At 52.3% G+C, this 17986-nt stretch overlaps 1 protein-coding gene across 10 annotated transcripts in view; it reads right to left on the bottom strand.

Annotated features, from left to right (window-relative positions):
* Positions 1-17986, bottom strand: part of MICAL3 (microtubule associated monooxygenase, calponin and LIM domain containing 3) — a 2050293-nt gene that overhangs the window by 512523 nt on the left and 1519784 nt on the right. For all 10 annotated transcript variants that reach the window (XM_086952901.1, XM_086952911.1, XM_086952910.1 and 7 more), the window contains one exon: positions 1953-2057. In XM_086952901.1, the coding sequence (XP_086809027.1) occupies positions 1953-2057 (105 nt within the window). The remainder of the gene's footprint in view (positions 1-1952; positions 2058-17986) is intronic.

Consider the following 17986-nt stretch of genomic DNA (forward strand, 5'->3'; position numbering starts at 1 on the left):
AGTACTGAAAATAAATAAAGGAATTGTGGAATTGGACTGTTGAACTTTTCTTCTCAACTGATTTGACAAAAGACGGTGCTCTTCCCAATTGTGAATTTAGTTTATCGATGCTAAACCTTTGCAGTGGTACTGTTTATAGCTTGGTACCGGGTGAATGACTACTCCCGGGATTTACTGGCTTTTCTTCTCCTTGGTCACAAGCGGTCTACAGTCTGCACTGGTAATATTGCTGTAGCGCGGAGACGCCGTCACCCCAGCGGACCAGGAACTCTTTTCCCCCATGTGGGGATTCATTATGTGACCCCCCTCTTGTCTCCGCAGCCTAACGATTGGAGGTATTCAATGGAACAGTGCCACTCCCGGGACGAGGAGGATGAAGACGGCAGTCTCTTTAATTGGCACACTCTTGGCGAGTGGGAGGAGCCTGCACCGGCGTGAAGTACGGCAGCTGACGGCCCACAGGTGTGCTTGTTTACCGGAGGAGTTGGAGGCGAGTGTGGAGTGGAGTTGAGCGAGGAGTCGGAGATAGAAGTGGGAGAAGCAGACGTGAGAGGAGGAACCGGATTAACACCTAGGGTGGAGAGGAGAAGAGACCCGTTGGCGGCGTGGGAGCCAGGAGGCCATCGGCAACACGAGCCACCCAGCCTCACGCCAGGAGGTGTGTGGCTCACAGAGGTACGGAGCCGTATAGCGGGCTGGGTGGAGAGAAGGGGTAGGTCAGTCCCGTGACCTCATACCCTGCTGTATTCCCCGGTAACCCCTTCCAGCACACCCCCTGTCCCTCTCACAAGGCTGTATATAATCACACGTGGTGTTCCCTCACTCCCTATCCCGTGCACCAGTCTGGACGTCGGACTTAGGACTGATATCATCTGTCCTTTCTTCCTTTTCTTCCTCACGGCTCACCTACCACAATCACGGAGCCAGAAGAGTCTCATTCCTGTAGAAGCACCAGACGTATCAAGAAGGAAGAAGACAGTACCAGGCCGAAGAGACGACCAGAAAGAAGCCGATCTCCCCGGCGGGCCCCCTTGGAGAAAAACTTGTACAGACTTTCTTTATACACAAATAAAGCCTGGTGTCACGAAAACTCGCCTCTTGCCCTTTCCTCCACAGCCCGCTACAATTGCACTATGACCAAATAGGCTTTCCCTAAGCAAAACTTTTGTATTTAATAACACAAAAAGCTCAGAAAAGTGTACAGCAGAGACAGGCTGTAAGCAAGGGCCAAAACTGAGCGTTTTCGCAGAGGCCGCCCCGTAGGGGGCTCAAGGGCTGGCGCCATAACCAGCGCTGAGCCCCCGGAAGAGAACCGGTTCTGGGCGCCCTGACACAGCCCAGAAGCGGGAAGGTGCCCCGTGCCCCCCGCTGGCACCGCCGAGCAACATAGACTGATGATTTATGACCCATGCACGACAGTTCGCTAATAATAATGTATGGCAATGGCGGATGAGCAAATGACAAGGTATATGCATGTATTCCTAATAAAAACTACGGCTAACACTGACCACTAAGAACACAAACGGTTGTTGGCCTGTTCATTTTGAGAATCACAAAAATTGGTTGCATATACGCTGGAGTGGGGCAGAGTGCGGGGGTTGTGAGATACCAAGGTACTAACTACTCTGCAATTCTAAAAAATATATACACCACTTTATTCCTACACACACAGACACACACACATATATATTTTTTTGTGGGAATGAGTTGACTAGTGTATACAGACTCTACTATAACCTCTGCATGTTGGCTTCAAGCATTTAGCACCTTGAAGCCCAATGATGCTAACGTTTAATCACAATTTGTAGCTGTAACAAACCTGTATTATAAAGAGGACTTCTGTTGATAGTGGCTTTGTGTGAGATATGTAGCTTTCCACCAAGGCATGTATCAATGATTACGCACAAGCGTTACTTCCAAGTAGTGTACTTATAAAAGCACACACTACATACCATCGCCAAGATCTGCACAGGTGTTCCCGTCGCCACCAGCTGTGTCCTCCGCCTCTGCATTGCCTGTGCCCACCTCGTCCTCGGCTCCTTCCTCCTCACAGGGAGCTGGATGTAAAGGAACAGAGAGGAACAGAGTCGAAAGGAGCAATGGAAAGTGATATGAAGCAGAAAAAAGGGGAGGGGGGAGGGGTGAAATAAAGGAAACGGGATAGAAGAGAAGTAGCAAAAAAAAGATTTAAATAAGAGAAGCAGAATTAAATGCAGATCATGTAAAAACAGCAGAATGACACATCGTAGAAGAGACAAGTCAGAGAACTTAAAAACGCAGTACTGAGTTGTGTACTTTGGCCCATGCTGTTGTGAAGAGTGAATGCGACCACCAGCTTGAGCTTGGAATCGTTTAGTTAGAAAACATTTCCATGCAATGATACACTTGGGAAGCAGTTTTGTGACATGCAAAGTTTTCTAAGAATGCTCTGCAGAAAAGCTTTATATGTCTACAGAACAGGGAATGTGCATAATGAACAGACTTTACTAGATAACACACAACATTCCGAACTGCTTAAAATAAGCATAATAAGCAACTTCAAAAGTGGGGACAAAACAAACACCTGCTGTCACCTTGTTTCCGTTAGCAGAGATATTGTACAGGAGCCTTTTGCCAATTACGTTCAGCGCCCTTAGAAATTCAAAATGATGAAATTGGATGACAACCAAATCTTCCAGGAGATGAAAATAAATAAAAATGTTTCTTCAAAATCGTATTTTTGAGAGGAGGCTTCAAGCAAAAGACCTGCTTAAATTTGCAAATATTTCTGTTTGCATGCTCAGCGGTGTGCTCCTTTCCCTGCTCATACCTGACGGGACGGAAATTATTGAAGAATCTGACATGGATACATGCCTTGTACTACATATGCCTACGATACAAAGTCTGTTCTTGATTTTCTTTTTATCTCTGAGAAAATATGATGGGAATGCCGAGACAGAGTGGAGGGTGGCAAGAGGACATTTTGTGTGGGTAGCCACATTTACGGTGTGGTGGAGGGAGCCAGGAGCCACAAGGTGCTTCATATTACACACAGATGCCCTTTACTTTGGGGCACCGGGAAAACTCATGTGGGTGAGAAAGGCACACAGGAGTGTATAACTTATACAATTGGACACAAGTAAGTATCAACAAGAGGTTTCCTACCACAGAGCTTTAGTTGACATTGGAAGACATCCTTATTGATGATACTGACTAGCACTGCCTCAAACACTGGCCCTACATCATTCAGACCTGGATGTCCAGCGCCTACCTAAAGCTTAACTCAACGGAGACAGATTTCCTGCTATTTGTCAAGAACGCAGAAACAGAAGAACGCTGGCTCAATGACATGAACCTAGCCGACTTTAAACCCCAACTTTCACTGAATGCGAGGTCATTTGGATTTACCCAGAACACCAATTTTACTCTCGAGGTACACATTGCCCAAAAAGCAAAGACGGCCAAGCCTGGCTCGTGCTCTCTCTTGTACGTCAAAATATGTCTTCCAGAAAGAGGCCCAGAGCAATCGCCAGTGGCTAGGATAAATTCGAGCATTCCTTTTATCATCTTGATTTGTTTGAAATAGATGCCCTGAGTGACAGACGTGGGCTCCGTGCTCACTGTACGGTAGGAATAAAGCTATACCTCAAGGATAAGACCTGAGAAGGTTGAAACCTTTCTGGGGTTGCTTGTTTACCCATATGGAGGAGACCTGGCCTGTTAATTGGGGCGGGACTGTTCATATTAGAGAAGGACCAAGTGTGATTTGCATTAGGCGGGTCTCTGTCTAGAACGGCACATAGGGAGAAAAATGATGGCCTGGAACGCAGCCCAGAGCAATCGTCAGAAGCTGACATCAATTCAAGCATTCCTTCCATCACCTTATTGTCTTTTCTACCGATTAAGCATACAAATAAGATTTGAATGACTCTCTTGATAAGACAGAAAGTATTATAAAAATCACACTGATATTTAGTAGTATAAAACAAACCTATCAATTGAGCAACCCTAAGGCTTTAAAATATCAATACAAATCCAGATTCCAAGCAGGAGTAACACACACAGAGGGAGGAAATGGTGATTTAAATATATGAAAAATACCTCGGGTACAAATAAATATACAGAAGCACCTCAAAAGTTTACCCAAATGATCTGCATATAGAAACTAATTTTTCCATTTTATAGCAGGTCCACTTATAGCGAGCCAGTAGCTGTGAACAAATGATTTTGTCAAACTGGGTACTTCATATTGGTTAACTAACATCTGCCGAAGTTGTAAGATACACAATCCTCTTTCACAAAAAAAAACACTTGTCGCATTAAAGGGATGCCTGTGGCTTTGATAGCTCTAATCTTGATAAATCTGTTCATAAATAGAGAAATACAAGTGCCACGGAGCTCTTTCCATTCAGGAGAAATAAAATGGACATGTGGTATTTTCATAAAGACTAAGAGCTCAACATCAGTGATTTCCTAAGATTTACAAACAGTGTCTAACTTCCTAATCATGGGAATCCCAAGTTATGATGTTTGAACATTACTTTTTCAATTAACTGTAAAGGTGAAGACTTGATTCCAAGAGCTTGGTCTCTTCATGTGTAAAACTGGTCCAAGCAAATAAGGTCTCCATTGTGGATACAGCCTTTTCAACACATGAACCATTTAATATCATTACATCCTGGAAAGGATAGCTTTGTTTTCAGGTATCATTGTTAAACCCTGACTCTACCTATATGAAGGGGATCAAACGTATGAGACACAGAATCTATCGAATAAGTTACTTACCTTCGGTAACACATTATATGGTAGAGACTGTATCTAGCTGCAGGCTCCTTACCTTTAATTCTTTACCTCTAAATTTCCCAAGTGTCAGGCTGGATCCGGAAACTTTTGCTGAGCAAAAGACCTTGCGCACAAGATCGGGTAATTCCATTTGGCTGCACGTGACGTCGTCGGCAGCGTTGGATGTGATGTTTCGGTGCCTATATAGGCGCCATCCAGGTGCGTGGACGTTAGTACTTTTCTTTTTTTCCACAACAGAAGCACAGTACCACAAAGTGATTGACCTAATCGTATGCAAAAATAGGGCCCTGAAAAGGGAGTAACCCTAAACCTACTACACCAACCCGCAAAGCGGGGAGGAATGGGAGAGGCTGTAAGGAATCTGCAGCTAGATAGTCTCTCTTTCAGATAATGCGTTACTGAAGGTAAGTAACTTATTGATCTGATAGGCTGATAGAGACTTCTAGCTGCAGATTTCTTACCTTTGAATCAGATCCATACCATCCCGGCGGTGGGTTGCAGACTCATGACCTAGACTAAGAAGTCTTGCAGGACTGAACGGGCAATGTGCCCATCCCCTATGCACTTGACCATCAAGACAATGTGTTGCACACGTGTGCAATGATGCCCATGTCGCTGCCTGACGAACAAGTTACTTACCTTCGGTAACGATATATCTGTAAGAAACATTAGTTAGTGTTAGATTCCTTACCTTAGAATATCCCCAGGCGTCAGTCTGGAGCCGGAAACTTTTGCGTAGCAGTACCCCTGCGCGTCGGTAGGCGTCGTCTGCAGGCGTCCCCTGCGGCTCCGCGTCCATCGTCGGCGTCGTGCGCGGTGATGACGTCGCTGGAATATATAGACGCCGCCTCCGCGCGCTGACGTCAGTTCTTTGTACACAGCTTTTCCGCGCCAGAAAACGCAGAGCCATGAGAGAACCAACACTGGTGCCATTTGCAACTAGGGCCCTGAAAGGGATGTCCTTAACCCTAGGTATCAGTTCACAGAACGGGGAGGATGGGTGGGTTCGGTAAGGAATCTAACACTAACTAATGTTTCTTACAGATATATCGTTACCGAAGGTAAGAAACTTGTTCATCTGAAAGAAACACGTTAGTGTTAGATTCCTTACCTTAGAATAGATACCCCAGCAATACCAACCCCGGTGGTGGGTCTGCGAACCAATACATTCCTACACCAGAAAGTCCTGGAGGACAGAACGGCCAAAGAAGCCATCCCTCCGGACTTGACTGTCCAGGCAGTAGTGCCTCGCAAAGGTGTGCAGCGAGGCCCACGTAGCCGCCTGGCAAATGTCCTGCAAGGGGACTCCCCGGCCCAGGGCAGTAGTAGCCGCCGTGGCCCGAGTGGAATGGGCCCTCAGCCCAACAGGAGGCTCCTTCCGAGCCAAAGAGTAGCATGCTTTGATGCACAGAACGACCCACCGAGAGATGGTTAGTTTACACACCGCCCGTCCCTTCTTCGCACCCACGTAGCCAACAAACAGTTGGTCATCCACCCGGAACTGGCGTGTGCGATCCATATAAAATGAAAGCGCACGTTTTGGGTCCAGACGATGGAGCCGCTCTTCATCCTTTGAAGGATGCGGAGGCGGGAAGAAGGAAGGGAGGGTGATGGACTGCCCGATGTGAAAAGCAGAAACTACTTTGGGCAGGAAAGAAGGTCTAGTCCTCAGAACCACCTTGTCAGGATGAATGGACAGGAAAGGAGGTTGGACAGAAAGAGCCTGGAGCTCACTCACTCTCCTGGCAGAGGTGATGGCAACCAGGAAAGCCGTCTTCAAAGTCAGGAGACGAAGAGGGCAAGAATGAAGGGGCTCAAAGGGAGCACACATCAGAAAGGTAAGAACCAGGTTCAAGTCCCACTGAGGCATCACAAACGGAACAGGTGGATACATGTGTGTGATGCCCTTCAAGAATCTCGTTACAATCGGGGACTTGAACAAAGAAGGCTGATCAGGAAGCCTTAGAAAGGCTGAAAGGGCAGAAAGGTAGCCCTTGATAGTGCCCAGAGCAGAGCCCTGCTGGGCAAGAGAAAGAAGAAACAGAAGAACCTCCGAAAGAGGGGCAGAAAGAGGATCCACAGCCTTTGCTGTGCACCATGCCACAAATCTGTTCCACCGACAGGCGTATACCGACTTTGTGGAGGGACGCCTAGCTGCCAGAATTACATCACAGACTTCAGGAGGCAAGTCAAATGGCCTCAACTGCCGCCGCTCAATCTCCAAGCATGGAGGTGGAGACTGGACAGGTTCGGGTGGAGGACCGTCCCCTGCTGCTGCGACAGAAGGTCCTCCTGAAGGGGCAGGCGGATCGGGGGACCGACTGACATGCTGAGTAGCTCGGGATACCAGTACCTTCGAGCCCAGTCTGGAGCCACAAGGATAACTTGGGCCTGGTCGCGCCTGATCTTCTTCAGCACTCTGGGCAGAAGTGGTATAGGCGGAAAGGCGTATAACAGACCGCAACTCCACTCGCGCCGAAAGGCGTCGCCGTGCGAGTGCCGTCTTGGAAACTCCAACGCGCAGAACTGATGACATTGCGCGTTCTCTTCTGTGGCGAATAGATCTAACCAAGGCTCTCCCCATTGCAGAAAGATGCCTTGCGCCACGTCCGAGTTCAGACGCCATTCGTGATCCATCGAGCACCGACGGCTGAGTTCGTCCGCCCTGGCGTTCAGAGAGCCTGCCAGGTGTTAAACCGTCAAGGTCACGCCCTGACGTTCCAGCCACTGCCAGAGGCGCAGAGCCTCCTGGCAAATGGTCCACGACCCCACTCCGCCCTGTTTGTTGCAGTACCACATGGCGGTGGTATTGTCGGTGAACACCTGCACTACACTCCCGTTGACAAAGGGGAGGAATGCCTTCAGTGCTAGACGAATCGCCCGCAGCTCCAACAGGTTGATATGGAGCCGGGACTCCGCCGGAGACCAGATGCCTCTGATCTCTGCCTCTCCCAAGTGGCCACCCCAGCCCTGGAGGGACGCGTCTGTCACAACAACGTGCTCCGGTTGGGGAAGGGAGAGGGATCTGCCTTTGACCCAATCGCGGTCCGTAAGCCACCACTGCAGTTGTCTCGCAGTGCCCTCCGAGATCAAGACGTGGTCGGACAAGTTGCCCTGATGCTGGGCCCACTGAAACTTCAGGTCCCACTGCAGAGCCCGCATCCGCCACCGGGCGTGATGCACCAGAAGGATGCAGGAAGCCATCAGTCCCAGCAGCCGCAGCGTCAACCTGACCGAAACCCGGGATAGCGGCTGAAAGATGGGAATCAAAGCCTGTATATCCCGGACCCGCCGTTCCGGAGGATAAACCCGAAACTGCGTCGAGTCCAGAACCGCTCCGATGAAAAGGAGCTTTTGAGAGGGACACAGGTGTGATTTCGGCACATTGATGGAGAACCCCAGGTCGTGCAAGAGGTCTGCCGTCATCTGAAGGTGGTGGACGACTGTCTGGGGCGAGCCCGCCTTCAACAACCAGTCGTCTAGGTAGGGGAAGACTGAAACCCCCAACCTGCACAGATGGGCTGCGACCACCGCCATCACCTTTGTGAACACCCGTGGGGCGCTGGTAAGGCCGAAGGGAAGCACGATAAACTGAAAGTGCTCCTGGCCTACCGTGAACCGCAGGTAACGCCGGTGGGCCGGCAGGACGGGGATGTGAAAATAAGCATCCTGCAAGTCCAACGCTACCATCCAGTCTTGTGGGTCTAGAGCAGCCAAGACCTGAGCTAACGTCAACATCTTGAACTTCTCCTTCCGGAGGAAGCCGTTGACGTTCCTTAGATCCAAGATAGGACGTAGGCCCCCCTTGTCCTTCTTGGGTACCAGAAAGTAGTGGGAATAGCAACCACGCCCTACTTCTGGCCCAGGAACGCGCTCGATGGCCCCCTTGGCCAAGAGGGCCGTAACTTCCTCCTGCAGAAGTGTCAAGTGGTCCCCCGACACACGGTGGTTCTGCGGTGGCATGGCTGGAGGAGTGGTCTCGAAGGGGAGGGAGTAGCCCCTTCGGACGAGTTGCAGCACCCACCTGTCCGACGTGATTGTGCACCAGTGAGCGTGGTGATGGCGAACCCTGCCACCCACTGGCGTCACATGGGGCCGAAAGCACGGACTAGGAGGATTTGGAGGCAGATGCTGCGGGAGGAGGTGTGGTCTGACCCCGCCGTTGACCCCGACCGCCGCCACAGCGGTTTCCACGGCCGCCACCGTGTTGAAAGGATTGTTGCGGCGCGTGGCTGGCAGCACGTGTGGGGACGCCCCTTCCTTGGCCACGAAAGGAGCGAAACGAACCCGTTTGCTGGTGCTGGGTCGAAAGACCCAAGGACTTGGCCGTGACCCTGGAGTCCTTGAAGCGTTCCAGCGCGTGGTCCGCCTTGTCACCAAAGAGGCGACAGCCATCGAACGGCATGTCCATCAAGGCATTTTGGCCATCGGCCGAAAAGTTGGCGGATCTCAGCCAGGCGTGGCGACGAATCGCCACCGTCGTTGACATAGCTCTGCCCAGCGAGTCGGTCGTATCAAGACCACACCGTATTGAATATTTAGCTGCGTCTCGGCCCTCAGCCACAGCCTTGCCGAGCTTCGCCCGCACCTCCATGGGGCATTCTGGCAGCACTTCCGCGACCGTGTCCCACACAGAGTGGGTGTAGCGACCCAAGAGGCATGCGGTGTTGCAAGACCGCAGTCCCAGACTCAGGGACGAGAAGACCTTCTTGCCATATTGGTCATACCTCTTGGATCCCCGGTCGGGCGGGGCCGACGGGAATGCGGACTGGGAGGTAGAGGCCTGGATCACCAGACTCTCGGGAGTGGGGTGGGCGGACAGGAATTTGGGGTCGTCCGGACAAGGACGGTGGCGCCTGGCCACGTTCCGATCAACAGGCGAACCTGAAGCGGGCCTGGACCACGTGCCCAACAGAACGTCTGACAAGGCTTCGTTAAACGGCAGCAGAGGCTCCTGTGGGCATGACTGCGGTTTGAAGACCTCAATGAGGATGTTAGGCCTCACGGCCGCGACGGGGAGCTCAAGGTGTAAGCCCTCATCAGCACCACTGAGTATGCAGCTCCCTCCACCGACTCTACAGAAGGAGGAGAGACAAAACCAGGGTTAGGAGAATCGTCCAGACCACTGGCATCCCCCAAATCACCTGTCCAGTCCGGGTCATACTGGCACTCGCGTGACAGAGGGTCTTCAGACCCCTCCCAACCTTCCCCGTATTCTTCATCTTCTCCATACTCGGAGTCAACGATGTAGACCGGCTCCTCGGGGTTCACAGGCCCCATCGGCGTCGAATCCGGCGTCGATCGACGCCGGTCCGACTCCGCGTCCTGATTCGGGGAGGGCATGGGGACGGCGCCGCCCGGATCCGGCGCCGGACCCCTGGCCGAAGCCGGCACAGGAGAACCGGCGCCGCGCGGGGGCGGCGTCGGGGGCAACCCCGATGGAATCGGCGCCGAACCAGCCGGCAGGCCAGCCGGCGTCGACCCCGAAGGCCCTTGCGGCGCCGGGGCTGGAGCCGTCGGCGGCACCGGGCCCGGAGCACCCGATGGCGTCGAGCCAGGGACACCCGACCCGCCAGGGCCTCCGGACGGCAGCACTGGGCCCGAAGGCGCCGTAGGCCCCGTCGGAGAACTGAGCGCCCTCATGGCCACGAGGAACGCCTCAATCTCCTCAGGCGTCGCACCGTGCCCAGGGACCGGAGGGTATGGGGCAGGCCGCGCCGGCGACTCACGCGGAGCCGCGGAGTTGGGGTCACCCGAACCCCCGGCCGCGTCGCGACGCGAGCATCGGGGGTACGATGACGACGCCCCGACTTCTTGTGTTTCTTACCTGATGAGCCCGACGAATGGTGACGACTTCCGGAGCGCTAGGCGCGGCTCCGCGACCGCTCCCTCGAACGCTCCATGGACCTCAGGCCGGACCGAGACCTCTCCTGACGCGGGGCTGACACCCGGAGCTCAAGCAGCTTGCGGGACCGCTCCCGTCTAGCCTTGTTAGTGAGGGCCCGGCAGTCGACGCAGGCGTCCACGTCGTGGTCGGGGCCCAGGCACCGGAGACAGAGTCGGTGATGGTCCGTGACCGACATCGTGCGGTCACACCCGTCACAATTCTTAAAACCGGGCATCCTACCAGGCACAAAAAAGAGAAATAGAGTTGAACAAAGTTGGTCAAAAGACCGGAGTACTGCTCTTCGGATCTGCGCTTGCTGGCACGGAAAAAAGAAGAACTGACGTCAGCGCGCGGAGGCGGCGTCTATATACTCCAGCGACGTCATCAAGGCGCACAACGCCGACGACGGACGCGGAGCCGCAGGGGACGCCTGCAGACGACGCCTACCGACGCGCAGGGGTACTGCTACGCAAAAGTTTCCGGATCCAGACTGACGCCTGGGGATATTCTAAGGTAAGGAATCTAACACTAACGTGTATATTTCAGATAGATGTCTTGGACTGGGACACCCCGAGCCAAGGACGTAGTCGCAGCCTTTCCCCTTATGGAGTGGGCTCTTAATCCCTCAGGCGGCTGCTTCTTCACTAAGGCGTAACAGATTTTAATGCAAAGAACAACCCAGTGAGAGATGGGTTTTTTCTGAACTTTCTTTCCCTTCTTTACTCCAACATAACCCACAAGGAGTTGGTCATCCACCCGGAACTCTTTTTTGCAGTCAAGTAAATGTTCTTTTGGATCCAGATGGAGGAGACGCTCCTCTCCTTTAGAGGGACGTGGGGGAGCAAATAAGGTGGGCAAAGTAATGGATTGACCCAGATGAAATGGGGTCACAACCTTTGGTAAAAATGATGCCCTGGGGCGAAGCACCACTTTGTCTGGAAAGGATATAAGCGAAGGAGGCAAGCTGGATAACGCCTGCAAGTCACTCACACTCCAGGCCGATGTAATCGCCACTAAGAAGGCTGTTTTGATGCTCAGCAGCGGAGGGGACAATTGTGCAAAGGCTCGCAAGGAGCGCACATCAGGTAGGTGAGGACCAAATTAAGGACACATTGTGGCATAATAAAGGGCGTGGGTGGAAACAAGTGAGCCAGCCATTTAAGAAATCTATTTACAACAGGAGATTTAAAGAGAGAAGGCAGGTCTGGCAGTCGCAAAAAAGCAGACAGAGCAGAAAGGTAACCCTTGAGAGTTCCGAAATCAGAGCCCTGCTGGGCAAGAGTTAATATGAATAAAAGGACGGTAGAAATAGAAGTAGAAAGAGGGTCAATGGACCTTTCTGTACAGTACAATTCTAATTCCTGCCAACGGCAGGCATATACCGACTTAGTGGAGGGCCGCCTGGCCGCCAGAATAAAATTACAGACTTCAGGAGGAAGGTCAAAAGCCATAAACTGCCACCGCTCAATCTCCATGAATGGAGGCTCAGAGTTGACAGGTTCAGGTGGAGAACCCTCCCCCGCTGTTGCGACAGAAGATCCTCCCGAAGGGGCAGCCTGATCAGAGGATCGATGCTCATTCTCAGAAGCTCTGGATACCAGACTCTCCTTGCCCAGTCGGGAGCCACAAGAATGACTTGGGCCTGGTCACTCCTGATCTTCTTCAGAACCCTGGGCAGGAGTGGTATGGGTAGAAAGGTGGACAACAGGTCAACACACAACGCTGAGTGGTAGCAGCCTTGGAAACTCTGGCGTGCAGTACTGCTGACATTGTGTGTTCTCTTTGGAGACTAACAAATCTAAGTTCTCCCCACGGTTGAAAGCGACCTTGCACCACCTCAGACTGGAGACGCCATTTGTGATCCGGCAGGAGTTGACGGCTGAGATCGTCCGCCCTGGCATTCAGAGAACCTGCCAGGTGTTGAACCACAAGGGCCTCTCGACAAAGGGTCCACGACCCCACCCCGCCTTGCTTGTTGCAGTACCACTAGGCAGCGGTGGTGTCTGTGAACACCTGCACCAACTACCCTTGACAGAGAGAAGAAATGCTTTCAATGACATGCAAACGCAAGTTTATGTGGAGCTCTGTCTCCACCGGAGACCAGTGACCCCTGATCTCCATCTCCCCCATGTGGCCACCCCATCACAGAAGTGACACATCCGTCAAGGTGGTGAAATCTGGTTGAGGAAGGGAGAAATGTCTGCCGTTGACCCAATCTCGGTTTGTTAACCACCACTGTAGATCCTTCGCAGTTCTTTATTTCAAGTCCCACTGCAGAGCCTGCATGCGCCATCTCGGGTGTCTTACCATCATGATGTAGCAGGCCATGAGGCCCAACAGCCTCAGAGTCAGTCTCACCGAAATCCAGGATAGAGGCTGAAATATCGGAAATATAGCCTGAATATCCTGGACTCGCTGCTCGGGAGGATAAGCCAGAAATTGCATTGTGTCCAGAATAGCTCTGATGAAAGGAAGCATCTGAGAAGGAGTGAGGTGTGACTTCGGCACGTTTATAGAGAACACCAGGGAATGCAGGGGGTTCGCTGTAGTTTGAAGCTGGGAGATGACTGTCTGAGGCGAGCATGCCTTCCACAGCCAGTCATCGAGGTAGGGGAAGACGGACAGCCCTAACCTGCGCAGTTGAGCTGCAACCACCACCATCACCTCGGTGAACACCCGAGGGGCATTGGTAAGGCAGAAACGGAGCACAGTAAACTGAAAAGTGCTTTGAACCGCAGGTAACGCCTGTGGCCCTGTAGGATGGGAATATGAAAATATGCACCCTGCAGGTCCAATGTTACCATTCAGTCCTATTGGTCTGGAGCAGACAAGGTCTGAGCCAAAGTGAGCATTTTGAATTCTCCTTTTTGAGGAATAGATTGACGATCCAAAATAGGCCGTAGCCCCTTGTTCTTCTTTGGAATCAGAAAGTACCGGGAAGAACAGCCACTGCCTAATTCTGAAACTGGGGCCCTTTCTATAGCTTCTTTGGCCAATAGAGCTGTAACTTTCTCTTGCAGCAGCTTTAAATGATCCTTCACCAGCTGTTCCTGACTCAGCAGAACAGTAGGAGAAAAAGAAAGGAAAAAAAGAGAATAGCCCTCCTGAACGATCTGCAAGACCCACTTGTCTTAAGTTATAGATCTCAAGCGGGGGAGGTGATGAGCAATTCTCCCACCGACTGGAGCAGCCGAGGAGTGCTTGGAGGCTGCGGTTGCTGGAGTCAGTGTGGTAGACTACTTCTGGACTCCATTCCTAGGACGGAATGTAGTGCGGCCACGTCCACGCACAGCTTGGGTAGTCTATGCGGGACGGTGGCTAGGATAGGGCAGATGTGGGTGGAAACCCCTTCCATTGCTGCATAAGGAAGACTGACCACGAGGAGTAGAAGAGAGGCCCAAGTATCTTGCCGTAGCTCAAGAGTTCTTGAACCTTACCAGGGCCAAGTCTGCCTATTCCCCAAAAAGGGTGGGTTCAATCAAAGGGCATGTCCATCAAATTGGCTTGGACATCCCCTGAGAAGACAGTTGTACGAAGCCAGGTGTGGTACATCAAGGCCACCATCGTTAAAATCGACCTGTCCCGCGAATCGGTCGTATCTAATGCACACCGTATGGAGAATTTTGCTGCATCTCTCCCATCCTTGACAGCTTAGGAGAGCACAACCCAGCCACCTCCGGGACTTGCGGGAGCACCTGTGCAACCGTCTCCCAAGGAGAGTGGGAGAAATGGCCCAATAAGCATGAGATATTCACCGACCGCAATGCCAGACTGCAGGAAGAAAACATCTTCCCAAATGAGTCCAGTCTCTTGGATTCCCTATCTGGAGGTGCGGAAGGGAATGCGCCCTGGGAAGTAGAGGCCTGCACCACCAAACTTTCTGGTGTGAGGTGTTGGCTGAATAACTTTGGGTCACCCGGAGCTGGGCAAATGTGGCGTACAATTGTACTATTCACAGGAACTCCTGTGCTAGGCTTGGACCATGTTCCTATAAGGGCAAAATGGATTCAGAGGTGGAAGCCCCAGGTTGAAGCACTTCGGTCAGGAGATTAGTCCTGACTTGCACTGAGGTCAGCTCCAGACCAAGGACATTGGCTGCCCTCTTAACCACCATGGCATAGGACGCCCCCTCCTCCGTAGACACTGTAGGTGGAGAAAGCATGCCAGTGTCTGTGTAAGTACCCAGACCACTGGCTTCCCCAAGTTCCCCATACCAGTCCATTGTCTCCTCAGAGACATCCTGGTTCTCTAGTGGGTCTCCAGACTCTTCCCATTCCTCTCCTGAGCCAAGCACCTCCACAAAGTGCTCAGATGACGCTCTGTCGACGTCGAAATCGGCATAGTACGACGCCGTCCCGGCTCCGTGTTGTCGGGATGAGGATGGAGATGGGGATTGCACCACCGAAGGGCATCGGCGACGTCGCAGGCAACAATTAATTAGAACTAAGCGCCCCCACGACGCACATCGTTGGTTTTCCGACAGTCTTAAAACCTTAAAACTTGGTCTCCGCCAGGCCGAGCGCCGCTGGCGCAGAAGCTATGATCCCTCAAAGAAACCACATTTTTTAAAACTACTGGAAGAGTACAAACGAGCGATATCAGCCGCTAAAACCGCTTACTTTTCCACAAAAATCCTTAATTCTGCGCAGAAATCTAAAGATATCTTTGCAATTGTGGACGAGCTCTCACACCCGGACAGGGTGACCATCAAACCTCTTCCGTCTCAAGCACTCTGTGACTCCCTCAATTGTTTTTTTATAGAAAAAATTACCAAAATCAAAAATAGCATTTCCTCCACACCCCCGGCCACAGCCCTCACTGAGGCTGCACCTTCTATTAACCCTCACCTTCTGACTCAGTTCCCCCCCATTTCAGAAGAAGTCTTCATCGCTTTGCTTAACAAAGTCTCCTCTGGTTCCCCCACAGACTGCTGCCCCCCCGCGATTCTCCGGGCTGCCTTTTCAGCCTGCCCCACCCCTCCACTGGCCCTCCTGAACAACTCCCTTTTGCTCGGTGAGGTTCCCAGTCAGTTTAAGAACGCGGAAGCAGTACCTATTCTGAAGAAACCCAACGCCGACCCTACGATCATGGCCAACTTTCGTCCCATTTCCCTTCTTCCCTACCTAAGCAAAGTACTTGAGTCATATGTCACCAGCATCCTCAGTTCTTTTATTGAGGACTCCAATTTCCTGGACCCTCAACAGGCTGGGTTTAGACCCGCCCATTCAACTGAGGCGGTCATCCTCTCTGTAATGGAGGAACTCCGCAGAGGCGCTGACTCTAACACCAGCCAAGCCTTAATCCTCTTGGACTTGTCGGCGGCCTTTGACACGGTCGACCACTCCATCTTGGTAGACCGTGTCAAGGAGGCTGGTATCGGAGGGACGGCCCTTGACTGGGTTCGTTCGTTCCTGACGAACCGCCACCAATCTGTTCGAATCTCCCAATTCTCGGCGGATAGGATGAAACTCACCTGCGGAGTCCCGCAGGGCTCGTCTTTGTCTCCGCTCCTTTTTAATTTATACCTTACCCCCCTGATCCGCTCCCTCCGGGGAAGGAATGTCACTGCATTTAATTATGCAGATGACATTCAGCTCATTTTCAACCTTGACTCGCAGGAAGCGGCCCAGGATTTCCAGTCCACCCTCTGTCATATCAGCGACTGGATGGGCGCTCACCACCTCAAGCTTAACCCCGACAAGACGGAGCTCGTTCTTGTCGGAGGCCCAGCCAATCCCTGGAACTCTTCTTTCTGGCCCCTCTCCCTTGGCCCCCCCCCTAGTCCCGCTGATAAAGTAAAAAGCCTGGGGGTCTACATCTCACAGGATCTTTCCATGAATCATCAGGTCAGTGCCACAGTATCCTCCTGCTTCCATCAGCTCAGAAAAATTCGAAAAATTGCTCACTTCCTGACCACTGAAGCTCTCACCCTGGCGTTGTTGGCTTTAGTCATCTCCCGGATCGACTACGCCAACGCCCTATACGCAGGCATTCCGCAATACCAAATGAAGAGACTTCAGTTAATTCAGAATCAGGCCGCCCGCCTAATCTATCGTCAACCAAAACATCACCACGTCCGTCCCCTCCTCAAAGCCCTTCACTGGCTTCCTGTGTCGGAACGCTGCAAGTTTAAACTTGGCTGCCTTACCCATAAATCTCTGGCCGGCATCGGCCCCTCTTTCATCTCGTCTCTTCTCCACCCGTACGCCCCCTCCAGACACCTCCGTTCTTCCCATCACGCTCTCCTCCAGACTCCTAGGTTTAGGCGTAAAAAGCACGGAGGCCTTAGATTCTCTTTCCTGGCCCCCTCACTCTGGAACTCTCTTCCATTGGACCTCAGACTCTCCTCTTCCCACCCTCACTTTAGGTCTCTCCTAAAAACTCACCTTTTCCGCGGTGCTTATACATAAGGTTCCTCTTTCTCCCCCCTCTGCCTCCCCCTGGGTTAGTGATCAGCGCCAAGAAACCGTCCGGTGAACGCAGCGCTCTACAAATCCTTTTTACATTAAATTTTACATTACATTACAACAACTTCGGATAAGACACTGGGGGAGGTTGTGTTGGCACGGCCAGCGTCAACCCGGGTCCGGGATTGGATTGGGAGGCCCCACTGGAGCCGTGGCCGGAGCAGGCGGCATCGAACTCGATGGGGCCCCATCCGACCCCGCAGGGCCAGAGGGCTCACCAGCCGGGTCGTACCGCTCAAATACTAGGCGCATGGCCTCATAAAACTCTTATTGCAGCAGGTGTCGCTCTGGCTACCGGAAAGGGGGGAGGCGCGGTGTCAACTCTGGCTCCGGCTCCACAGAACCGTGCCTAGAGCGTCGGTGCTCCTTACCTTTCTTGACGACGGGTGCCAACTGAGGAGAAGACTAAGTTTGCTTGGACTTCTTCTTCTTGTGCCTCTTTCCCGAGTGTCCAGAGGACCTCAAATGGGAGAAAGAGGACTTAGGACTCCGTGAGCGGTCCCGCAACCTCCTCTTCCTCGAATGGTACCGTGACCTGCTCGGAGTCTCGCTTGACGGTGCTGACTGCTGGGCCGCAAGCAACTTCATCGCTCGCTCCCTCAAGTTCTTCTGGGCCATCACCCGACAGTCTGAACACAGCCGCGAATCGTCTTCGCGTTCAAGATACCAGAGACATACGTTGTGGGGATCGGTGACCGACATCAGGCAGGAACAAGTCCCGCAAGGTTTAAAACCGGTCTTTCTACCAGACATCCCTCGCACACAAAGTTGTACATCAAAAAGTTCGTCAAAAGTTGAGAAAAAGCCTGCCAAAAAGCGGCAGAGTGGTAGCTCTTTCCAGATCGGTGCT

Source organism: Lissotriton vulgaris, chromosome 1_2 (assembly GCF_964263255.1).
Source record: "Lissotriton vulgaris chromosome 1_2, aLisVul1.2, whole genome shotgun sequence".
Lineage (NCBI taxonomy): Eukaryota > Metazoa > Chordata > Amphibia > Caudata > Salamandridae > Lissotriton > Lissotriton vulgaris.